The sequence below is a fragment of the Pipistrellus hanaki genome (genome assembly GCF_964339955.1).
Source record: "Pipistrellus hanaki genome assembly, chromosome: 1".
NCBI lineage: Eukaryota > Metazoa > Chordata > Mammalia > Chiroptera > Vespertilionidae > Pipistrellus > Pipistrellus hanaki.
In genome coordinates this window covers 18,112,265-18,138,660 of record NC_140503.1, presented here as the reverse complement: position 1 = coordinate 18,138,660, position 26,396 = coordinate 18,112,265, and the positions used below count along the sequence as shown (strand labels likewise).

At 37.4% G+C, this 26,396-nt stretch overlaps 1 protein-coding gene across 32 annotated transcripts in view; it reads left to right on the top strand.

The window, feature by feature from the left end:
* The window catches only part of NRXN3 (neurexin 3), a 1,392,989-nt gene that overhangs the window by 455,694 nt on the left and 910,899 nt on the right, over nucleotides 1–26,396 (top strand). For 23 of the 32 annotated variants that reach the window (XR_014795650.1, XR_014795651.1, XM_084891150.1 and 20 more), the window contains 2 exons: nucleotides 11,408–11,611; nucleotides 18,107–18,133. Coding sequence is in view for 30 of the 32 variants with exons in the window: in XM_084891150.1 (XP_084747276.1) it covers nucleotides 11,408–11,611; nucleotides 18,107–18,133 (231 nt within the window). In the remaining 2 variants the exon portion in view is untranslated. The remainder of the gene's footprint in view (nucleotides 1–11,407; nucleotides 11,612–18,106; nucleotides 18,134–26,396) is intronic. The other 9 variants (XM_084891153.1, XM_084891152.1, XM_084891137.1 and 6 more) reach the window with 1 other exon arrangement.

Below are 26,396 nucleotides of genomic sequence, written 5' to 3'. Positions count from 1 at the left end.
CCAAACAAGTCATATAAGACTAATGACGTTGCAATTGGCTGCTAAAATATTTGCTGCTAGTATCAGTGGAGATCAATGGTACACTTGCATATAAGGCATGTAAGGGAAATGAATGCAACACGATTATAGTAACTAGTCATTATCAGATGTTGTAGTTTGTTATTAATAACTAGAGGCCTGGTGCACGAATTCCTGCATGGGTGGAGTCTGGCTGGCCCACCCCAATAGGGGCTGATTGAGTCCGAGCTGGCAGGGGGGAGGGGATGTGGGCAGTTCTTTGTCCTGCCCTGCTCCCAGTTGGGGTGGGAGAGCCGATCTGGGGTGGGGCCAGTCAGGGGGAGGGTCTGCAGGCAGTTGGGAGGGGCCAATCGAGGCCTTGATTGGGCTGGTTTGCTGCCATAGTGCACGTCATAGCGACTGGTTATTCCAGTGTTCTGGTTGCTTGGAGATATATATATATATATATATATATATATATATATATATATATATATATATAATTTTAATTTTTACAGGTTATTGTAAAAATTAAGTTATGAATTTTTTATTAAAATGTTCTTACATACCATTATATTGGCTGGGCCACAAAAATATTCATTATGGGCCACATGCTGTCGATGTGCTGCGAATTTGACGTGCTTGATGTAGAACATTCCATACAAAGAAAGCAACAAAAGCTAAGGCATAGGGGCAGCATATATTCTCACAGTCAGTAGTACATTCTATGACAACAGTAAAGAAGCACAGTGGGGACAAGTGATTGGGCTGGATATTATCCGAAAGATTTAGAATACAATGCTAAACCTAAGTGTTGTGGTGAAAGATTTAGACTTGAGCATGCCTTGCATGGCTCAGTGATTGAGCAGCAACCCATAAGCCAGCTGGGTTACAGGTTTGATCCCCTCGGGGGCATGCAGAAGGCAGCCAATCAATGATGTCTCTCTGTCTTTGGTGTTTCTATCTCTCTATTCCTCTCCCTTCCTCTCTCTAAAATATATAAATATATAAAAACATTAAAAATAAAGTACTTGACTTGAAAATGACATGATTTGATTTGTTTCTAGCCCAACTACAATAGAAAAATGTATATGTATGTATGTATGCATGTATATATATAAGCCTAAGCCACTAGATGACCAGACAACCTGCTGGTAGCTATGATACACACTGATCACCAGGGGGCAGATGCTCAATGCAGGAGCTGCCCCCTGGTCAGTGTGCTCCCACAGCTGGAGTGCCACTTGGCTGACAGATGGGTGCCAGATGCCAGGCCCATGACTGGTGAGGGCAGCTGCGGTGGTATGAGAGCCTCTTTCATGAACACTCCCCCTGCATGCCCCTGTGGCTGCAGCAGGTGCAGCAGGGCAGAATGAGTGGCAGTGGTCCCCAGCCCAGGCTCAGACTCCTCCCTGGTCATCTGCTGCTTCATGAACTACTTTGTGCTGTGCGGGATTGATGCAGACAGCAGGCTGGAGTCTGACAAGCAGTGGGTAAGGCTGGGCTGTGGCAGAATAGAGGTCTATTGGTTCCCATAGGCCTGGTTGAGGGACCCCACTGGTGCATGAATTTGTGCACCTGACCTCTAGTAGAAAGATAAAATTAAGAGGGGGGAAAACAAACCTCACAATTGATAGAACTACTCTCTGACAGCAAGAAAAATAAACAATAAACCAGAAATATCTAGAGGGTGATATAACAAGGTGAGGGGACTTGCATTTTTCTTAGAAACTGTCCTCCCAGTCATCAAACACACCCTCAATTCTCTAGTGGTTTACAATATAATTAAGTGTTGACTCAGGGACTTTGGAACAGTGTCACTGAGTCATAAAGAAGCTCAAGAGAAAAAGTTAAGAGATCAATTAATATCCTGTACCACATACCTTTCTTCTGCTCCAGTGCTATTCTTGGCCCCCTCATTCCTAAGTTTTAGCAATACTAGTCACTCTTAGACTGGTGTGCCTCACAGGCAGTTTGGCAAGCTAAGCATGGTGACAGAGCCAAATAACTTGTTCCTTGTAGACTTATAAACTCACCAGCCAAGGGCTGCTAATATAACTCACAATACACTTTGCCAGCCCTATAAAACAACTTTCTGTTTGCAGGGGAATGGGGCGCTGACAAGAAGAAGTGTTTACAGCTTAATTTTAGTTGTGTTCTCCATTGTTGCTACAGTAGCTGCCTGTGTTTGATGCATCCTTGTCATCTTCCAGACAGTTTAGAACATTGATGATTTTGTACAACTTGATTTTGGAAGCAAGATTCCAAACAAAAAAAAAAGGAGAGATATTTAATATCTCCATAAGAAAAATGTTAAGGCCTTTAAATATTAACTCAGTTTTCTCAGTTATCAAATAAAAGGGTTGAATGCAAGTACATTTTATGTTTCTAACTCTAAATTTCCATGTAACTCAGAGGTAGTAATCTCATAACTTCTATGCTATTTCTTTTTCTAATACAGTGACAAAAGATTGATTTTACACTAACAAGTTAGTCAGACTTTTGGAAATTTCTTCTTTGGTTGGTTATTCTAGAAAGTTTATTTTATATTCCTAGAAAAGTTGATTTTTGTTTATGTTGAAATAATGGCCAGGTCTCTTCTTATAAAAAATATGTATACAACTGAGATTTGGTGAGTTCGTACATTGTGGAGCAGTTGACAGATGGGAAGTGTCAACTGTTGTCCTAGAAGACTTTTTTCTGTGTTCTGATCTTAGACACTATTGAAGTAATACAATTCCAGTGAGCACAGCTGTTTGCCAAACAGTTCTCTGAGCCTTTAACCCAGTCATTTAGGAATACAAATACCAAAAATTAGCCTGGGAAACACAATCACAATAAGGACAGGCATTTAGTTGTCCATTAATCACTTCACTATATCAGTTCAATGTCATTGTTTAACAATATTCTAAAAACAAAAAACAAAAAAACAAAGGTGATAGGTATAAAATCCATTTACTATAAATCCTTACATGCAGTCAGTCAGTCCTGTTGATGGTTCAGAAGTTAAATATTTATTCAAATTGTAGTGTCCAGATATTGCCAGTGACCATGAGAGATCAATATATTCTCAGGAATACTGACAAGAAGACTATGCCAGTAACCTGTGGGCAGAAAAGAAAGTTTATAGAATAGGGCTGTATGTGTTTTAGGATGATTAGTGTAGCTGGACTAGGATATTAGATTCAATCACTGAATATAGTCTGCCCGTGACTGTTATGAACCATGCTTGCCATCAAAGATAAATATAAAAACTCTCACTCTAGGGTTCTTGAGTGTAATCTTTACCATGATTGGGAGAGGAGATGCATTGTGTAGGGAATGTGAGAACAGAATAAAGCAGAATTTCCATCTAATGTATCTACCTAATCAAATAAGTCTTCATAGTGAAGAGGAAGACTAACAAAGCACTGTAATTAACTCATGACAATTACATTTCACTTTACACTTTGCAGACTTCTTTCAAACTTTTTTTTCTTATATGATTTTTTAAAATATCATTCAGAAGTACAGAGGTTGGAGAATATGTGGCTTCCCCAAGGTTGCATATCATAAGAGGTGGTACACTGTGTGAATATGGGCCTCCTGACACCTCAGCTCTTTCTGTTGATCAATATAACCTCTAATATGGAAGTAGGCTTACATAGAAATTATGGGCCATCTTTAGACATCATAAAAATTTAAACACACAAAGCATTTATATAGCATGCAGTGATATCAGACATTTGGATATATTTATATTCATCCTTCAGGGTTTTCCCGTATGACTATCTATCATCTATCTCTATCTATCTATCTATCTATCTATCTATCTATCTATCTATCTATCATCTATCTATCTATCTATCTATCTTTCACAACTTTGTATTCATTATCCACCCTTCTATACCCTTCTCTACTTAGCTTTTCTCCCTGGAAGATTATCCTATATGGATTGCATTAACTTGTTCCGTTGTCCTTTGTATTTCAGTTGAGTTTGCTCATTGGGAAGCACCCAAGGGAGAAGAGATAGAAGGCTAAGAATGAGGTCTGGATATGTAATTTCCTATCTCTCTCCTTGTAATGGTTAGTACTGGCTGTGCCACTTGACCTAAGGCCAAGCTCTTGTGAGATATACATTGCTCACTCTCTTTCTCTCTCTCTTCCTCATGGTTCTGGCAATTGATTGGCTGTCCCTTTGCTCCATCAGGGCTAGTGATAGTGGTTTTAACAGTTCTGAACACTGCATTACCCATTGAGGTTTCACTATGCCTTACCTATATCTTTGTAAATCTTATCTTTATTAAAACTTCATCAAATGGCAGAATATGAGTGGATCATCTATTTCCCATTAGTATTGTGATTGATTCAGTGTTATTATTACACATGCTATTGAAGGGGAAACTAAGATCCAAGAATGTTTCATAGTTAAATAACTTGCAGGTCTAAGGTTCCATCAAATCTTCTAACTCCATGATTATATTCATGCAGTGGCAGAAGGCACACTGAACAATGATTCTGAATGGGAGGCTGACACATATGTGTTATTATAGCTCTGCACTATACATCTTTCTTGAATTGACTTAAAGGGTCAGAGAAATTCTCAGGGACCCACCACTGTTATTTATAAATGTTGTGTTTTAAATTTTCACAAAATTATACATTTTTTAAACCGGTGTTCCTGTAATCCTGGTATCTGAAAGTACATATGTGCTTTTCTTAAAGTAAGATATGTCAATAAAAGTTTTAATAATGATTTTAGAGTGGCCTAGTTGTTGGGGAATGAGAAGCCAGTATGACTTTAGGTAATGACAGCATTATGTTGAGACTATGAAAAGTTAGTTATTCTTGGTCTTTAGAGAGAATACATTACCTCATATCAATTTTGTTGATTCTCTGGAACTGTTGGCTACTGTTGGGTCTGTTTGTAACTAGAGATTTATGTTGCTCTTGCTGCTATAAAATACAGATTTAGAACCTGGAAGACATTTCTACATAGATTTTCACAGTGTTTAATATTGTGAGAGGATATAAGCTGTGTTTTTTGGAAGCTTTGTCAGAATAAAACACACTTAAGAAATGGGTGAGGCCAATAGCTGCATGAGTGAGCAGGAGGATGTCTTGAAGGTACAAAAAGAGAAGTGATTATTTAATGATACTTTGCTTACAAGTTTTAACATGTAGAGTATCTTCTCTCCATAAAAGATGGCTCATGAGCTAATGGGGGCATAGTGCTGGGAAGTCTGTTTGATATACTCAGTGCAGAATAAGAGCTGGCAAAGTCTACTGCATGAAAACACATTGCTAATTGCTCATAGTACTGTATGGATGTCAATGGATCCTTTTCATTTGTTAGCAAAAGCACATCAATTGTGTTCTCTAGTACTTTTGTTTACTTTTTTCTTATTATTCTCTACCAATCTGGCTTTCTCATTTAAGGCTATAGTACATTTAAATAATGTCATTTTCTGTTATGTGTAGGCAAGAAAAATCTTTATACCATTTACTTCCTACAGTCCATTTTCCCTATACTCTTACTTCTCTTCTTGATTAGGATTTCATCACATCTAATACAATATATGTTTACCCTAAGAATAAAGAACTATTAAGTTTTAATTATTTTCTGTTTCTTTGGTGTTAGATGTATTCATTTGATTATGATAAGCAGTGAGAAGATGTAGGTAAATGTTACCTGTCAGAAACTGTTTTTTTCAATTTTAACAAAAAAATAAAAGAAGAGTATATCAGCCAACTAATCACTAGCCCTAAGAAAGAAAAGAGGCACAATTCAATATCATAAATCTCAAACATAGGAACAAGACTCATGATTCTGAGACAAAACCAAGATGAATGGCCAAACATAGTCATGCTGCCAACTCTGCCTATGCTTTTCAGGTATAATATTGTCTAGTTGACAAAAATACTGAGAATTATTCCTAATATTTTATGGAGGGAACTAAATAGACTGAGTATATGTTCTTATCCGGTTTCACCTTGGAATAAAGAGTAGTGGAAATCGCCGAAATCAGTTTGGCTAAGTGGTAGAGCGTTGGTCTGTGGACTGAAAGGTCCCGGGTTCGATTCCGGTCAAGGGCATGTACCTTGGTTGTGAACACATCCCCAGTAGGGGGTGTGCAAGAGGCAGCTGATCTGTGATTCTCTCTCATAGATGTTTCTAACTCTCTATTCCTCTCTTCCTCTCTGTAAAAAATCAATAAAATATATTTTTAAAAAAAGATTAGTGGAAATGGCTACATGAGGAAAATGCATATAACGGAAACTGACAATATGACTAACAAAAAAGAATTTAGTAGGGTTAAATGGATCAGAAGTCAGAATATATATCACTCCATTGCCTTTTGATGCACTCCCTAACCAGGTGGGGTGACATCTGATATAGGACATTTACAATCTCTATATGCCTGAACAATATTATTTCATTTCTTTAAGTTCAGTGACATAATCAATATATATCTCAGTGTTGAGTAAACTATTTCACCTATGAGATAATATTGGCAATATACAATTTCAAGTACAAGAAAGCAATGTCTGTAAAATTCTGCACAAAATAAAGTGTGACCCAAGAATTATTGATATATGAAACTATGACATAATCTAAATATAAAGACCACACACATTCACAACCATAAACAAATTTGGTAATATAACACTAGTGAGTTTTATTTTTTTATTTTTACAAAGGTATTATTATAAAACACAAGCATTTAAAAATAAAATAATTACTCAGTAACGGAGAAACTATGATGAAAGGCTTGGTTAGAGCAATGTCTACATTTAAATGTACAACAAATACATGATGATTGTACACATTATAAATATACAACAGTGTATACCTGTGTCAGAGATTTCCAGAACTACCCTTCATCTGGATAATTCTCTGGAAGGATTCACAGAAACAGAAACTTTTATATTCGTGGTTATGGTTTATTACAGCAAAAGCTACAGAGTAAAGGCAGCAATAGGAAAGGTTCACTGAGTGAAGTTTAGAAGGACCCAGACACAATATTACAAAAGTCCTCTTCCCTCCCAGTTGAGTTCAACAGGATGTACTTAATTTATCTAGCAATGTCATGTGATAGTACATGCAAAGTGTTGTCAACCAGGAAGGTCCCTAAATCCAGATGCCAGGGATTTTATTGGGGCAAGATACATAGAGTATGTTTGTGACTGATTTCAGTAACTGGTGGCAGTGGGGTGACGGTAGGGAATAGTACTCAGATTTGCTATAATATGTTATCTAAAATATCCAGTTTTCAACAAAAATTGTGAGATTTGTAAAGAAACAGGAAAATGTATCTCATTTATAGGCAAAAAATAGCAATAGAAACTGCCTTTTAGTGAGCCTAGATGTAAGACATAGCAGATAAAGACTACACAAAATCCTATCTAATAAAAGAGTAATATGCAAATTAACAACCACTCTGCTATACCTACAAGCCACGCCCACCAGCCAATCAGGAGTAAGTATGCAAATTAACCCAGCCAAGATGGCTGTGGCCACAGAGAGAGCAAGAGGCTTGGGTTTTCCCAACAATGGAGGAAACCACGTTTTCTACACACCCTTGTGAGCCCAGGCTACAAAGTTTCAATTATAGAAGATAAATAAATCTCAACAAAAATGGCAGCAGCCACGAAGCTGGAGAGAGCAGTAGGCTTGGATTGCCCCAGCAATGGAGGAAGCCAAGCTCCCACAGCCCTAGCCTGCATTGACCTTCACTTAAGGCTACAAAGTTTCAATTATAGAAGGTAAATAAATCCCAACAAAAATGGCTGCTGCCACAGAGCAAGCAGGAGGTTTGGCTCTGTTCAAGGCTACCAAGTTTCAATTATAGAAGATAAATAAATCCCAGATACCAGGGCCTCCACTTGGGTTGCCAGGGGTGTGGCTGGTCTGCAAACCACCACAGGCCCCTTGCCCAGGCTGTTCCATGCCCCAAGGAAACCCCCACCCTGATCCAGGACACCCTTCAGGGCAAACCAACTGACCTCCACCCATGCACCAGGCCTCTATCCTATGTAATATGCAAATTGTCCATCACTCCAACACACAATATGGCTGCCCTAAGTGATCAAAGATGGCCATCACAAGATGGCCAGCAGGGGAGGGCAGTTGGGGGTGATCAAGCCTGCAGGAGAGGGCAGTTAGGGGTGACCAGGCCAGCAGAGGAGGGAAGCTGGGAGTGACCAGGCCTGCAGGAAAGGGCAGTTGGGGAGGACCCAGGCCTGCAGGGGAGAGCAGTTGGGGGGGGGACCAGACCTGCAGAGGAGGGCAGTTAGGGGTGATCAGGCCTGCAGGGAAGAGCAGTTAGAGGCAAACAGGCTGGCAGGAAGCAGTTAAGCATTAATCAGATTGATAGGGTAGTGCTTAAAGGGAGATCAGGCTGGCAGGCAGAACTGGTTAGAGGCAATCAGGAAGTCAGGCAGGTGAGCAGTTGGGAGCCAGCAGTCCTGGATTGTGAGAGGGATGTCTGACTGCCTGTTTAGGCTCAATTCTAAACAGGCAGTCAGACATCCCTCAAGGGGCCCCAGATTGGAGAGGGTACAGGCTGGGCTGAGGGACACCACCCAACCCCATGCAAAATTTTGTGCACCGAGCCTCTAGTATATTATAAATATAATTTAGGAAATAATTAAAGGAAATAATTAAGAAAACTTTGCTTAAAGAATGATAGGAAAATAAAAGATAATGACTCACCAAATAGGGAATATTAACACTCATAGAAGGATGTATTCATTTATATACATTTCTACACAAATCCATAGGGATAAAAGTGGCCATTAATTTTGGAATGTATATAAGTTGAAGGCATTGAAATAAGCATTTTATGTCTCAATAAATACCCTAATAACTTTTAAAAGGAGTGTCCATAATCTATGGGTCTGTACAGTAGATGACACCTAGTAATGATTAGTAGTACTCATTATTATACAAATAGAGCACTGTGAATATTTATATATAGGGATTCTCACACACTTTGGTTAATTATAAAGGCAGTGTTTATTAAAACACATTTCCTTTTCAAAATTGAACTATAAGCTGTTAATGAGTATATGCATTTTTGGTACACACTGTATAACCATATGTTATTTAGAAATGTATGTATTATCTGTGTGCATATAATTATGTATTCATAAATAATATAAAACTTAAAATAATGCATGCGCACAAACACAGACATATATACACACAAGGACTCCACACTCTACCATAAAGTACTAAAGATGGGCTTTGGGTCCTTAGCAAATATGATGTGCTCCTAGCATAGCTCTCTGACAAGTTGGTAAAAAGGTTAAGTATACAGCCATGAGAATCAGACTGCCTGTGTTCAATTCCCACCTCTGCCATTGGTTAGCTGAATGACCTGGCATCTATAAAACACAGTAGTGATATTGTCTTCTTCACAGTGCTCCTGAGTAATTGTCTTCTTAATGCATGTAAGTCTTAGCACAAAGTAAAGAGTTAGTGCTCAATAAATTTTAGCTATCATTATTGATCTTCTTGTGATTCTGCTCTTTCAGGAAATAAAACAGTTTTTGTGTTTTATTCCAAATCTAGAGCATGTGCTAAATTTAGATTCTGCTTTTCATCTAAGAACAGAGCTTCATTATAAATTCTTTTATTGTGATGGTGTCTACAACTGTCATACCTTTATCTGTGATCTCCTTAGAGTTTTCAAATTGTAATGTACAGATGTTAGCACATTGTGGGTATTAATGGAGTGATGACTGCTTCCCAGGAATAATCAGGTGCATTTATTTTGCCATTCATGGACTTCTGTGTGTTGTATAAATAAGGTGGGGGTATGGTGATAACATACTATTTTGAGGACCTTCTATGTAAAGAGCCTGTGCACTTCTTGTTTTGATTCCATTTATGCATGAGGACAGAAGATGTTGCTCTCTTTTGTTCTCTTTTATGTCTTCAACACCTAGAAGAGTTCCTGGTATAGTAGTAGCTCATAATCTAAAACCATTCATTTAATTTCCAGTATCTACCAAAGTCTGTTGATATTATTCCAATATCAAACTACCCTTCAAATTACTTATCAAAATATGCTGGATGCTTCTGTTAAATTGAATAAATTATTATCTGAGCATCCTCCTGTCTTTTATGTGTATAGAGGTGCTATTTTATTTACCTATTAAATCTAATGCCATTGCTTCTTTCATATAAACCCACCCATCTACCAAGACCAGCTCAGACTCCCCATCTGCTCTTCTCACTTGCATGCCACAGTCTCTCTCTCCTAAAGGCCACTGTCATTGATATATCTTTCCCATGTCATTTAACAATTTTTATATACTAGCGCAGTTATTTGTGTCTGCCACATCTCTCTTCAGAACAGGGACTTTGTTACATTTTTGTGCTTGTATGTAAGTAGCAACTATTTGGCAGCAGCAAATGTTTAATAAAAACTTACTAAATACCTGATACTGAGCCTGGTGACAGACTGGCTTCATAGGAAAGTGAGTAATAGTCTCTTCCTTTGTTCTCTAAGAATGTTTGATAAATGAATGATTAAACAAATGAATGAGTGCCATGCTGTTGCAGAACAGATCCTGGCCTTGCTATTGGATCTACTGGGTTAAAACCAGGCTGTGTGACTTGGAGATGATAACCTTTCCCTCTAAGAGCCTTGGTATCCTGATTAAAAGTAGAAATAATAGATCTACATTGTAACATTAATTAATATAACATATTGGGGGGAAGTGAAGGGAGCTTGAGGCCAAAGTGTTTGGATTGTAGAAGGTATCTAATAACAAATGAGTTTGTTTCTTCATTAAGAAGTGCTATTTGAATAATAGTAAAGTGACTGGTTTTCAAGGGTGTGATTAGTTCAACTTTGTCAATTTTCTTTGAATGGACCAAGCAAATTTTTTTTTCTTTTCATTATTAAGGTGGAAGCATATTCTTACACTCCTGGCCACTAGGGGTGTTAGGGGGCCAGGCTGTGTTCCTGCTCTTTCCTTCTGAAGTTCTCCAGTAAATTATCTGTTTGCTGTGATGGTTATAAACAACTGCTCTCCTCTTATTCCACATTAAATACTAATTATCTAAGTTTTGTTTAATGTACTTTATTTTATCTACAGCATACAGAACTATACATACTATTTGTGGGGGGCACTTTCACTTTTGCAAAATGCCTTCAGATCCATTATTTCATTTAGTATCCATGACAAATCTGTGAGCTTAGTAGGGCAAGGACCAGTGCCATCAAGCCTTTTCCAAATGAGGTCCCTGAACCTCAGAGTTTAAGTGGTCTACTGAAGGTCACATAGTATAAAGTGGCAATGGAGGTCTAGCAACCTATCTACAGATTTGCTGTCCACTCCATCCTGCTCTGCTTATGCTGGAAGCAAGGGGAAACTCACATTTTCATCCTAATGATCTCTCCCTTCTTTTTTGCAGAGGCTTCCATCTTGAGCTACGATGGCAGCATGTACATGAAGATCATCATGCCCATGGTCATGCACACTGAGGCCGAGGACGTGTCCTTCCGCTTCATGTCCCAGCGCGCTTATGGGCTGCTGGTGGCCACTACCTCCAGGGACTCCGCTGACACCTTGCGTTTGGAGCTGGATGGGGGACGCGTCAAGCTCATGGTTAACTTAGGTATCGTATGAAGTACCCTCTGCCACTCTGTTTGGGCTTGTCTTCCCTTTCTTTTCTGATTTTCATTGATTTGATTGAATTCTTTGTTTATTGAAATTTAGCTGCTCACTTCTTGTTTAATAGACCAAGGATAAAATCCAACAGCAACAAACACCTTTTCCTTGTTTCTGCATGAGGTTTTGATGTCAATTTCTGGTTTCTGAAAATAGTGGTGGATTTTTTTTTCCCTTTTTTCTTTCTTTCTTTTTTGTTTTACTAGATTATTTGTTTTCTAAGTTTCCTTTCTTGATTTTATGGAACTGTTTAGCTTTGTGTACAACACGCTACTTTGGTCCATCTTTTGATCAATCACATTCTCATTAAGTCCAACTCCTTGGTCACCACTCAAAACAGTCAAAGCCGAGGACAGGGATAGAGCAGGAAATGGAGATAAAATGGGAGGGTGGATTGGAGAGAACTAAGCTATGTGCATAGGATAATAAATGCATTATTTCTACCCCCAGAATGACTATTCAGATGGAGAATTCTTGTGGCCATGATGACACTAGTATCGCCTTATACTTTCTCCTAGTGGAGAGGTCAAGTCAAGCTCTTTCCATTGTCCTGTTGGAGAAATAATTCCATTTTTGGAGTCTCTGAGATGTGGAAAGACAATGTGGCTTCTGATATGTATCCCTGTCTTCCTTCCCAACATTCTAATCCAATGTTCAGCAGTCATTTTTATAAAGAGTGCTACTTTACACTGTTACTCACCAACTACTCTGATCTCCTTAGATAATACATACCCATTTTTCTTAATATTGAAAAATTATAATATCAAATTTATAGTTTTATTTGGAGATGATCTGCTCTTCTACTGTAATTACTAATAACAGATACTTTTGAGATTCCCCTGCTATGGCCTCACTTTCTCTCTTGCCCTTATCTTTTTGACTGACCTTCTGTGGAGAATGGGACCTCTGGATTTTTGAAGAAAAAAAAAATCAGCCCTTTATTACTGATGATTCTACTCAGTAGAAAGTTCATGCCGTGTTAACAGGATTAGTGCTAGAGGTGAGCCCAGACCTTCTGAGCCTGGATTTGTTTGGGTATATAGTATATGTTTGTGTCTAGAGGTCCTTTAAAAAGACTTCAGCAGAATGGCTTGTCAGAGGCATGGAGAAGACATGGTAGATTAATGTATCTGATGAGGATCCGTATAAAAACCTTAGATGCCTGGTGAAAAGGGGTTTTTGAATTCATACCAGTCAGGTCAACTGGCCACACTCAGAAGATACCTATGTTTACAATAAAAAAAAAACCTGTAGGACACAGACGACTGTTTTGAGCAGTGGCTTGTTTAGTTATGTCTTTTTATTTCTTTCAATGTGCAGCTTTTACAACACTATGCCTTTTTCTTTGTACAACCTCATTTGATTTCAGTATGTCTCTTGGTTTTTTGGTTTTTTTTTGTCTGTGTCCATGTGTGTTTGGTTATTTTTTTCCTCTTTTGCTGGATCTTGGTTGTGTTCTTGAGTTTTCAATCCTCCCCACCATCAGCCATGGTAAATCAAAAGATGGTATTCAACCCTTCAAAGGCCCAAAGCCTGCGGCCCGCATAGCAAACAGCCTTGAGAACAGAGCGTACTGAGCAGCCTGCAGGGGCTGGCATACCCCTGTCCCTCTCATCCTCCTTTCCCATCCTCCCCACCTTTTGCAAACCAGCAGAGTGTATTATCTAAAACCAACAACCGTTACAGATTGTTTATTCTGAAAAACAGCAAAATAAATGAAAAGCAACAACTAACAAAACCACACAAACTAAAAAAATAAAAATAAACCAAATATAACCTTCAAATACCTCATGGAAAAACACAATAAAAACATTTTAACTCTGCACTTATTTCAAATAAAAGAGAGCCATAGATATAAGAATGATTCAGCCCCGTGAGGTTCTGGGGAAATGCATATGACCTTTAAACTGACAATTTTTTTTTCTTTTTAAATGTTGTTTTGACCCAACTATGGTGGGTCTCATGCATTACAATGAAAAGTGGGAGGTGGGAGTAGATAAAAGGGGATGAGGAAGGAGATAGACAGATTCTTTTTTTCTCTTACACACACACACACACACACACTCTTAGTCATGGAGCCATGTATATTCCTAGAAGCATTATTTTTCTATTTTAAACTCTCAATAAAATCTGGGAGATGTGCTTTTTTTAAACAGACTTTGCTCTTGCCTCTAGGCTCCTTTAGGCACAGGGTTCAAGTCCAGCTCCTTCTAGGTTGAGACCTATTATTCAAAAGAGAGTTAGCCCCTCCCTAGAGAGTACTGTGCTTCTCCTAAGTCCTAAAGCAATGGCTACTGTTTTATTCTCTGAAGGGCTGGTTTGCACTTATTTAACTTTCATTCAAACCTATCAAAACAAAACAAAACAAAACAAAAAACACAAAAAACACCTGACCTTACTTTTCTTGAATTTGTCTACATACAACTCTACATATTCATGCTTGGTTTGAAGGTACTCCTTCTATACCCTCCCAAAAATATCCCCCTTCATAGATGTTCTCTTTATCATGAACTCATATTTCCCTTTGCTTGGTAATAGACTACAACTTCAAGCAGAGTTTGCACCCTCAATCATTCCCCAAGAACTGCAAATTATTGCTTCCTTCCCTTACTCCACTTAAACTGTGGCTCTGTTTGAGCTCAGATGCAAGTGATATTGCAATTTATTTAAAATTGTCCACACATCTAAGCTCATGACCTAAAAGTCTAGAATATTTTTAATGGAATATATTTCCCAATGTGAAGATGACAAGTCTTTTCTAAGGGCCTTACTTTCTGAAGCTAGGCAGGTGTGGTAGTAGTAGCCATGAGAAGTGTCCTACAATACTCAGCACGTTTTTAAAAGTTGTTAGCTATTGATCAATCATATTTTGATACCTTAAGACTAAAAACTAAAATATATATTAAAACTATTTGATTATTATAGTTTATTTCAATATTCTAAAAAACCTTGCAATGTTTGAACTTTTAAATTTTTTTTTATTGATTTCAGAAAGAGCAAGGGAGAGGGAGAGATAGAAACATCAATGATGAGAGAGAATCATTGATCAGCCGCCTCTTGCATGTCCCCTACTGGTGAGAAAGCCTGAAAAGCAGTCATGTGCCCTGACCAGGAATTGAACCTTAACCTCCTGGTTCATTGGTTGAAGCTCAACAATTAATCCAGCCGAAACTGGTTTGGCTCAATGGATAGAGCGTCGGCCTGCGGACTGAAAGGTCCCAGGTTTGATTCCGGTCAAGGGCATGTACCTTGGTTGTGGGCATATCCCCAGTAGGGGGTGTGCAAGAGGCAGCTGATCGATGACTCTCTATCATCGATGTTTCTAACTCTCTATCCCTCTCCCTTCCTCTGTACAAAATCAATAAAATATATTTAAAAAAACAAAAAAAACCAAAAAAAAACAACAATTAATCCATACTTGCTGGGAAAACTTTGTTATTTTAATTTCACAATAACTTTATGAGATAAATAAAAAAATCATTTTGTGCTTAGTTTTATAAATGTGAAACAAATAAAGATATAACTTTTCAAAGATCACATCAAACATTGGTAGCAGACCTGATACTAGAATCTGTTTCTCACTGCTAGACCAGCATGTGTTTTCTGTTACCTCAACAGATCAATATTGTGAATCAATGATAGGACAGTCTTAATGGCATATAATGGCTTTTTATGATGGCCACCCTTTAAAAATGCATACAGAACTCTCTTTATTTCCTAGTAGCTGGCTTAAATTGAGCCAAACAGAAAGCAAACAAACAAACAAACAAACACCCCAGTCAATATTCGTGCAGTCTCTTTTGTGGCCCTTTGGAATCCTCAGCGAAGTGCTGGGAATGCTTTTTCAGTAGTGGAGACTCTTAGGGAATGTGATGCATTTTGTTAATTGCATTCAAATTTTCCAGATGTTCTCTATCTGGAAACTGGACTTGCTGACTACAGTTTTCTATATGCATCATCAAAGCCATACAACTCCTAGGAACATTCATCTTTTCCATGCTCAACCAAAACTTTTCAATATAGAAAATGATTATTTCTCTTCATTTACTAAAATAAAATGAAAAACTAAATTAAACAATATGAGCAACACACACACACACACACACACACACACACACACACACCACTCAAACACCATGCCAAAGCTAAGTTAGAGAGAGAACTTTGCTACTGAAGAAAGATCTAAAGAAAATTGCCTTCCCTAGAGAATTTTCCTGATTCATTTTTCATTAAAAATACATCCTTGCTATCAAGACCACCCTCTCACAAGGGACTGTGATAGCATTTTATACTCAATCACTTTTTCTTTAGGTAAAGTAACAAAATAATTCTTCACTTCTTGACTTAAAATAACCAATTGTCTGCCATCTTGAAAGCTCCCAAGTCCTCACATTGGTTTAAAGACACCGTTCAGTTCAGGAAACTATTTGGGTGAACCTAGAAGGATGAGCCCAACCCAACTTCCATGTCTAGACCAGGTTGTCTAAGAATAAAATGCTCATATACACAGAAACCAAAGGGGAAAACTACCCCTTGTTTACAATTTTTGGGTTTGTTGCTTTAGGCCCACTCTCTCTTTCCTCTCTCTTTAGCCTGCCCATACACCTGTTTCCGCTCTCCCCTTAATACATCAACAGGGGCATTTCTGGCTTTGGGTGATGGTCAGAGCAACGAGTAGCTGAAGCCCCAGCCTTTCCTCCCCTACCTGCCCTCTCCCTTCCCAGTCTTCACCAGGGGCATGGCCTCCTCTGCCTGGTGATCGTACCAGTTGCTCCAGGGCTGTTTGCTCCCACTTTTCTGTTGCGGTTGACGACACATGACAAACCTAACCGCACGAAACCAAACCCAGATTTTTCTCAACAGATGTTCTGACCAACAAATAAGCTTCCAGCTTCCCTCTTCAGAATGATTGGATGTTAGAAATTTCTCCTGTTTGGATTTCACACAGTTTCATTCTTCCCTGTCCTTTGCCACTGGCTTCTTTTTAACTTACTCCCTTAAGATGGTTTGAGAAATTCACATGGTGGCATCATCCTCAACAAGTCCTCTATTATTATTGGGTCAACCTTCGGCAGGAGAAGAACACAGTTTCTAACTGTAGTTCTCCCTTTAACTTTCTTGCTTTTCTTTGTCATGTCTACCTTTAAATGTCTGATTTTAAACAAATTATTATTGGAATTCCACTATCATAAACCAAACATAGTTTCAGCTGGGAAGCTTGGTAACAATTAACTTTAGATATTCGTGAAACCTTCCTGCCTGGTTCCCTGCTAATATCCATTTACTCCACCAAGGACCTCTGATGCTGTGAGTCTATGACTCTAAACATATATATTAATAAAAGGATAGATACTCTGGACTCTGGCATGGAAGACCTTGTCTGGTTACCACTCCTTTTTCTACTCAATTTCCCACTAAAAAATAAAAATAAACGCAAAGACTTTTCTCTCCTTAAGATACAGCATCCCAGAGTGAAATAGGTAGGATGTCAAAGGTATCCAAGGCCTCCTTCCCATGTACTTGTCTTGCCTTCTCCTTGAATGCTGTAGGCACTTGATTCAGTCTGAGCATTCGGGCAGGAAGACAGAGATAGGCTTCATGTGTGGGTTGGTCTGGGAACCTTTGAAACTAGAGCAGTCAATTGCCACAACATCATTTAGTTCCTTTTCCCCTACACCCAACCCACCTCTCTAAAATCTGGGATGGGTGTTTGTGCGGTTAGCTGTTTGCAAGTGGCCATTTTATGACAGGAAATGACCAGGTGGTGTTAACCCTTTCCTTAACTCTAAGGATAATGGCAAGTCTGCCTTTGCAAATTTTTGTAGCATTTGGGGTCTGACTAAGGAGAGGGTGGAGGGAGTTTGGTTTTAGAAAAAGAGAAAGGGTTAAATACTGCACTGAGAAACTTCATGGACTGATTTTTTAAAATGATACAAAGTGTCAGATTGGCAATATATCTTTGGAATACTAATACAAAAATTGTGTTGATGCTACTTTTTAGATAAATTTTTAAAAAATCAATGGTAGATGGACATAGCATATAACCTGCATTTGGTGGGGAAATTTTTGAGTAATTTTCCAAGTTTAACAAAATTAATATTTCAAACTCCAGGTTTAAAATACTTTATCTTAAATGAATATGATTGGGGGGAAATGCATACTCAATGTCTATTGTGGATATATATGTATACCAGTATATATCTCTATACATATGTGTATATATATATGTGTGTGTGTGTATATATATATGTATCCAACTTTACTAAATGATATACTGTACATATACACCCACCCTTAAACTTGTGCATACTGTATTTATATAAAATGGCCACACTTCTTGCGTGTGTCTGTCCCCGGAAGGGTGGACTGATTGTTTTTGGATGTCTGCAGCTGTTACCTTGAAGGATGCAATTTCATCTTTCATTTATTTTTCCCCATCTAGACTGTATCAGGATAAACTGTAACTCCAGTAAGTTTTCCCTCAAGTTTCATTTTGTTCTTTAAAAACGCAAAGAAAAACTGACTTTATTTTGTTTACTGTTTTATGAGCTGTTTTTTATTTGAATTATTTTCTTTTTTACTATGAAATGGGGGGAACTGGGCTAATGGCAAGGGCTGGGGATATGGTTTCTGAATTGGGTCAGGTCCTGTCTTCTTTCTTTGCATTTGTTCTATATGCAGAAAAGGAGGAAAGGGCAGCTGATAATGAAACAACTTGAAAATGAATTGAAATGGTAATTTGTTGTTCAGGGAGAAAAAACTCTGGTGGGGGAGGGGGGTACAAAAAGCCTTAGAGCAACCAGAATGCACTTGTCCACTACAAAAAGCTTCAGAAAATAAAAGCAAAGTTCATGACCCAGAAGGTGACTGCCAACTCTGACATTTCTTTTCTGGCATATATCACTGTAGGGTTTTTGTTTATTTGTTTGTTTTAGTTTAGGTTTGTGACTGCATTATAGGAGGATGGGTGATAATGCAACATTGTAACTGAAGACTTGAGACACATTCTGGCTCTTCAGAATGAAAAATTGAAGCCTATTATTTTTACTTTATCCCATTCAAACAGTTCAGTTCTTCAACAAGGGTCACAATATGGTGAAGGCTGAATACTGTTCATGCATTTCTCCCTCTGCCTAGTAATGAACAGTAACCGGAGTTAATGAGGTAGGGGGATAGGAAGAGAAAAAGAAAGATGAGTACAAGGGATAGGCCTAGATGATGAAAGGAAGAAATGAATATGCTTTGAGTCCTATAACAAATTACATTAGTTACAGTAATTAAATAACTTACTAACTAGGGTAATTAGGATAATGAGTTGTGCCTGTAACAAACATCCCAAAATTCAATGGTTCAACAAAAGAAAGTTTATTTGTTATCCAGGCAAAGTCCAATGCAAATTGGGAAGGTCTTCTGGTCAGCTTTCTTCAAAGAAGTAATTGTTTTATGAGCTGGGCCCACCACTTTGGAGATTTTTACTTCCAGTTGCATCAATAGGGAAGAATTCTGTACATATTTTATTTGTCAGACATGACTTCTTCCTAAATGCAAAGGAAGCTGGGAAATGTAGTCTTCTTGTGGACCATATAAATCTCAGTATCATCTCTACATTGTTTCCTTCTTGTTATGCATGAGTCTTTCTGTAGGAAAAACTCAGGAAAGGAAATAACTCAACTTCTATATTTTATTTACTTGTTTATTCCATCAAATGAAATATTTTACGAGTGCTAGCTAGTTTAACCTTTCTTAGGAGATGTATTTTTAGAATGACAAAGTAATAAATCCATATTCACTTTTTTACTTTTGCAAATGTTCCATACAAATTAACAAAAATAAAGAAATGTAAAAAAAAGAATCTAGGTAAGCAGCCACTTCCTAAAGCAAAATGCTTTATGCTTGTTTAACTGTCACTTTCAGTTAAATTAAGCAATGTCCTTTTTTTGCTGTTTTTAAAATGTTTCTAATTAGCCAGACATTCCTCATGGTATTTAGATCATTAAAAGCCTAATTGGAGAATTTTCTCTTTCTTAAAGCAGCTTTATTGAGGTATGGTTTTCATACCACAAAATTCATCAATTACAAGCCTACAATTCAATGACTTTTATTACCTTTATAAAGTTGTCCAACATCACCACAATAGCAATTTTAGAACATTTTTGTAGTTTCCCCCAAATTTCTCTTCCATCAATTTGCAGCTAATTCCTACTTCTACCCTTAGCTTTTGACAATTATAGAAATGCTTTTGTATTTATAAATTTGCCTTTTCTAAACACTTGATATAAATGGAATATTATAATATGTAGTCATTTGTGTCTGGCTTCTTTAAAATGATAGTATATCTACAGCAAGCTTTCTCTTTTCCTTTTGCATTAGTTTCCAAAAGGAAATAAGCTGGGAAGGGAACATGAAGGTAAAATAAACTCATCCAATATTGAATCTGACATGTGGCTTCAGAGACTATATGCAGAACAGACAATTGAGGGAGTTATTTGATCAGGATAGCAGGTCTTGGTTTTATGCTCTAGCCACACTCTATCTTGCAATTCATTCCATAGATTCCATCTGATCAGCCATGGAATCATTAGATTAGTTCATCATTAGGCCAGTTCCAGAGTTCTTTCTCCTAGGGACATAATGACTCTTCTCTAGAACACAGATGCCAGCAGATTTTCTGGACCTGAATTTTCTATTCAGAGCCACAAAAAGTAGCCCTGCAAGAAACTATATCAGCAAAGATGTGTTCCCAACTTTGATGGCAGTGTAGAAAGAGTATAACTGGTGTTAATGCAATATTTAGTTAAAGAGCTGAGATTGGACTTTGGAAATCAATTTTGAATTCTCATTATAAACCTTTAACATTCTCAGGCAGTTACTGTTGCTGAGAGCATCAGGGAATGAATCTATAGTGTCCACTGTTTGATTGGTGGAATAGAAATTAAACAAAAATGAGGCATGAGTCCTTTAAACTAATCTAAGATCTTTAATGTTGAGGTATGTACATATAACCAGGGTCATACTGTAGAGTCACAGAGTAAAGAATACATTTTCTTGAAGTCAATTTTAATTGTTGATTTGGACTGAAAACTTGAATTGAAACTGAAGTGACATAGTATACAGAAGAATGCAAATAAACATGAATCTCATTTAATTTGTATTTTAAGAGGAAATGTAAAAATTCAGATATTCTTTTTATTGTGTATCCCTGCCATTATTGGCACTCGAGTGGAAAAGTTTGAGAGAACTAAGTAACTAAATTATAAAAGAAAACAGGTTCTAATTAAGAATTAGAACTCTTAATTCTCTTCTGATGGACTCATTAGAATTCATAGTTCAACCTCTTTCAGAATCTCAAGTTGTTTATAAGAGGTATGCAGACCCTTCCTCTTATGCCATGTTTCATTGTGAGCATTCAAGAAATAAGATGGCTTCAGATCCTAAATTTGAGTGGGAGAGGATTTTCTTTTACTCTCGGCTTTGTCTCCAGCTGTCCTTTTAATAGAAGTCACAGGGTGTTATTGCTCACGTTTCACAGTGGAACTGCTTTTTCCCTAGAAGGGACATACTGAATTAAGATTTAACCAAGTTTAAATATAGGTTCATGAACTTTTCCAGTAATTTTTTTTTGAATGCCCATCCTCCAGAAAGTCAGGTAAACCACTGAATGACATCATCTGTTTTTTCCCATTTACCTGCCGAAAAATGTTATTTGTTCATGGAAATGGTTATTTTCAAGAGTTTGTGTGCCAATCTTTTTTAAGAAGAGCATGGGAAAGAAGGATGATGTTATAGCATTAAAAATAAACAACTGACCATAACAGAAGGCAGCTGCCTTGAGACAAAAACCTCTTCTGTTGACTTGGTGGGCTGGCCCTATCTGTGACTGTGGCCCAGCTATGTACTCACTAAGGCTTTCCAAGCAGCAGAAACACTTTTCTAATCAGCTTCTCTGCTTTTCTCCCTTCTGTACCTTATTTTTCCCCATACTTTATCTTTCTCCAAAATATCTATGATATACTTATTATTATTCTTTCCAAATCTCACTACTGCTGCTTACCAAATCCTCCAAAAATACCACACTATACATTCTTCTCTGGCTACTAACACCAAACATCCTATATTATAAAAGCCCAGTGACCATATGGCAGAATGGCCAGAATGACTGCTTGATCAGTCACTATGAGCTGTACTGACCACCTTTCGGCCCCTTTTTCCAGCTGGCAGGCTCTGATCACCAATGGTGAACGGGGACCTGGGGTGGGTGGTGGGGGATGCAGGTGGCACCTGGCCAAGGCCTCCAACCTGCTGGTCACCCCACACTCAGAGGGCAACAAGCAGTGGGGGTGGGACCAGCAAGTGGGTGGGAATGGCCGACCTTTCAGTTTCTCCCCCAGCCATCAGGCTTCCATATCTGAATGGGGAACAGAGAACCAAGGTGAGTGGTGGCCGGGGGCAGGGCCTGCTGCTGGCAGCCGGGAAGATGGCCCTGATCACAGGTTAGGCCTAGAGACCATACTTGTGCATGGTTTTTTGCACTGAGCCTCTAGTATATTAAACATGTGCATGTTGAGGTCTTTGGGTGAATCAGGGGCATTATTGGATTTGATTCCTTTGGTAAGAATATTTAGAAATGTGTAATAGGAAAGTTCCAGCTTAGAACATTTAAATGGCCAGAGAGTAAAAGAGTTGGCAGTCACTATGGTGATTGAACTTCAGGGAGACCTGGGACACTTCTAGAGAAAACAGGGCTGCTTACTGGAGAGTTTCTGGAGGATGTCACCTGTTCGTTTGGTTCTGAGGCGGACAGTACCCTACGAGGCATGCAGTTCTGAAAACAGGTATGAACTTCATGTAGGTCTCATGGGTGTTTGCTTATGTGAAAGTCTGTAAAATGGTTTGTTTTCCTTTCCCTTGTCTTATTGTGACCCTGCCCTGTGGTTTTCTAGCCCCTACTTTATTCTAAACTGTGTGAAGTATGGTTTGAATGAGCACAGTAAACTCCTATTAATTAAATGAGTATAGCGTGAATGAATATAATGAACACATGTTAATGAATATCAGTTTCCCCCTTTTCACAATCTTTCCATACTCTCAATGATTAATTACTCTGTTTATGTCCATTTTCTCAATCTTTAAAAAAAAGAACAACAAAATAAACAAAAACAAAAAAACAAAACAGGGTGTATGTATCACATGGAAATTGTGAGGTTCTGTTTATGTATGGTTATTTAGGGATATATAGAACCTCCTTAATTACTTTGAACTTGAAGCCTTCCTAATTTATCTGTGACATGGTTCATTTTTTTTCTTCTTAGACATAGAGGAGAAAGGAAATAGAGTGTCATACAAAAATAAAATAAAATACTGACCTTGATACTTAACATTCTCAAGTGCCACCATGTAGTCATTTGTGTCTGAAAACAGCTTTGGTAACCTTGTCCTCTTCCTATAGATTTTATTATCTTTGAATCACTATAGAGACACATAATATGAGCTATATGAAACTAACATCAAAGGATATGATTTCTCACATCATACCTCTTAAAAAACTATCAGTATGTACTAAATAATCCTTCTCTTGTATCTGCTTGCATAGTTTCTTATTATACTTAACTTCCAGTGTTTCAGCAAAGTTGGCATCATAAAGGGATTCTTTCTGAATTTAGGAATAGCTTGATGAACTGCAGTTTACCTACTACACTAGAATTTTGGTTTTTCTTCTTTGTCTTCTTCTCCATCTCCCATCTCTATGGTACCAGAATCTGTGACTTCCTCTTTAGTTTTGGTTTACCTAAAAATCCCAGAGTTGAATTGTCCTTAAATGCAGAAACACCTCATATCAACCAGGGGAGTTGACTTCTTCTATATTAAAACTCTTCTGGGAAGGAAATTATAGAAACTTCTTTGGTATCCATTCTAAGATTTGCATAACTATCAGCCATATAACCTCTCTTAATAGAGTTTTATTGTAGATGGAAAATTATTAAATAAGATCTTATATATAATGTTACCTACAAACTACCAACATCACATCTGAGACATTCTATTTCAACACTAAATGATTATGTTCCACTTTAGCTCTTAAAACCTGATTTCAAAAAGGTAATACATAATTTTACTTTTCTTTGGAAAGCTTTATATTTCTTGTAATGTATAAAATACCTCAAATGTAAGTTTATTGATAGTATCAATAATAACCAGATTTGAGAATAATAAGATGCTTCCTAGTAAACTCTTATGTATTTATCTATGCATATATAGTTGGTATATAATATTATATTAGTTATATTAGTTTCTTCTAAATAAATACTAATTCAAAATGTTTTTATTTTATTTTAAATAGCTAAAAATTATACATGAAACCAAAGGCAAACTTGTAAAAATTCTCCCTTTTATTCCTAATCCTAGTCCCTAATATTTTTTTCTTAGAGGCAACCAAAATTATGATTTTTAAAACATTCTTCAGAGTTAATCTATTCTTCAGAGTTTATTGCCATACACCTCCCTTTTTCTTCCTCTACTTCTTGACACAATGTTAACACATTTTTCTGCATATTACTTTTTTTTTCACGTAAAATGTCTTAAGAGCTATTTCATGAAGAATATAAAGGTCTACTTCATTCTTTTTAGTGGCTTCTTGAATTTATGAAGATATCATATTTGATTAAATTGGTACACTACTAATATACAATTATATTTCTCTCAGCTTTTAACTACTACTAAAACTAAGAAAAATATATTTTTCTTCATTAGTCTTTGTACACATGTACAGCATTACCTATTAAATAAATTCTTAAATGTGAAATTGCTAGGTCAACAGATAAGTGTATCACAAATATTGATAATTATTACCAAATTACACTCCAAAGAGGCTGTGCAGATTTTAATTTCTACCACAAACATATGAATGTTTGCTTCTCCTCATCCTAGCCAAACATGTTGTATTATTAAACTTTTTTTTTAATTTTCTCAAAATAGCTCTTCAAAATGTTGCTTCACAAATTCAAGCGAGAGCCCAATGTCACTCATAGTTGTTTTTATTCAACCCCTTCAGTTCTTTAAATATAAGTAGGAACTATTGTCATTCAAAACTTCAGTGACCTCTTATACCAGAAATCCTATGTAATAAAGACATAATATGCAAATTAACCCTTTCACCCTCACAATATAGCTGCCTATGACCAGGCCAGCAGGAGGGTTAGTGAGGGACTACAAAATGACTGAACAAGCAGGCCGTGTGGGCTGACTAGGCTGGTGAGAGGGGCATGAGGGGCAACCAGGCTTATCAGGGGAGGCAGTTAGGGGCAACCAGGCAGGCAAGCAGGCAGGTGAGTGATTAGGAGCCAGCAGTCCAGCATTGTGAGAGCAATCCCTGGAATCAGGCCTAAACTGGCAGTGAGATATCCCCCAAGGGGTCCCGGATTGGAGAGGGTGCAGGCTGGGCTGAGGGGATCCCCCTACCCGCAACCATGTGCACAAATTTTGTGCACTGGGCCTCTAGTCTTTTAATAGAAATCTGCTATAGCAGTATTTTATATGTAAATCCTTTTTATTAAACATGAGTGTAATAGAAAATTGACAATATATTATAGTATCTTTGTGTGATCTTCCTCCTATATCCCTGTTTCTCAAGCCAAGTAGCCTGGGTTCACCTTTGTCTAACACCACTTATAAACTATTCTTCCTTGGACAATTTACTTCAGCTTTAAGTTTCCTCAGCTTTAAATGCACATGATCATTGTATTTACCTCTTTGAGTAAGAATAGAACCTAGATCATAACAAATGCTAAATGTATGGTAGTGATGATAATGGTGTCATTCAACACTTTCATTGTATTGCCATTAAAAAAGAGGACCTTTTGAGTACTGTTCAAGAATGGATGGCTAAATAATCCTGAATCATACCTGATAGTTTAATAGGTTCCAATGAAATGAACATCCTCAGTTTCTCTGGCCACCTACTCAGAGCAATGATAAACTCTTTTCAAGGTCATCAGGGTTGCATTGGCTTCTGCATCAATAACAGAATCAATAAGACTGTTGATAAGATCATATTTGGGTAATGTTTGGATTTTCTCCCCTTCCAGAACATTATATAAATAAATACTGATGTTAAAATACATAAGTCATGGCCTGGCCAGTTTAGCTGAGTGGATAGAGTGTTGGCTCTTTGACTGAAGGATCCTGGGTTCAATTCTGGTCAAGTGCCCCAGTTGCAGGGATCTGTTTCTCTCTTTGTATCTCTCCCCCACCTTTCTACTCTCTCTAAAAATCAGTGGAAAAAATATCCTTGGGTCAGGATTAAAACAAAGCAAAACAAACAAAAAAGATCTACAAAACTCTAAAAAATATTTTGACTTCATGAGTTCCTCTGTGTTTGGGTTAGGAATCCTGTTATCATTTTAATAAAAGTTTACTAGTGTTCTAAAATGAAAATATTATTTTAAGTGCATATATCTGATTATATAATATAATATTGGTGACTTTAATATCTTCTGATATCAACTTTGCATACTCTAAATAGGAACTAAAATAAAATAGTGGGGAAAAAATAAGAGTTTTTGTGGCAGGAGTCTGTCTATTCAGCTTCCTTGACAAATTCTTGTATGGTTTTAAAAATCATTAAATTCATGCATACCATGGTGAAAGAGGAGGATAAAAGAATAATACTCTTCTTATGAGATCTTGTATTTTGTTTTCAATGAGTTTGTTGAAGCATAGCATTATGAGTAAATGTG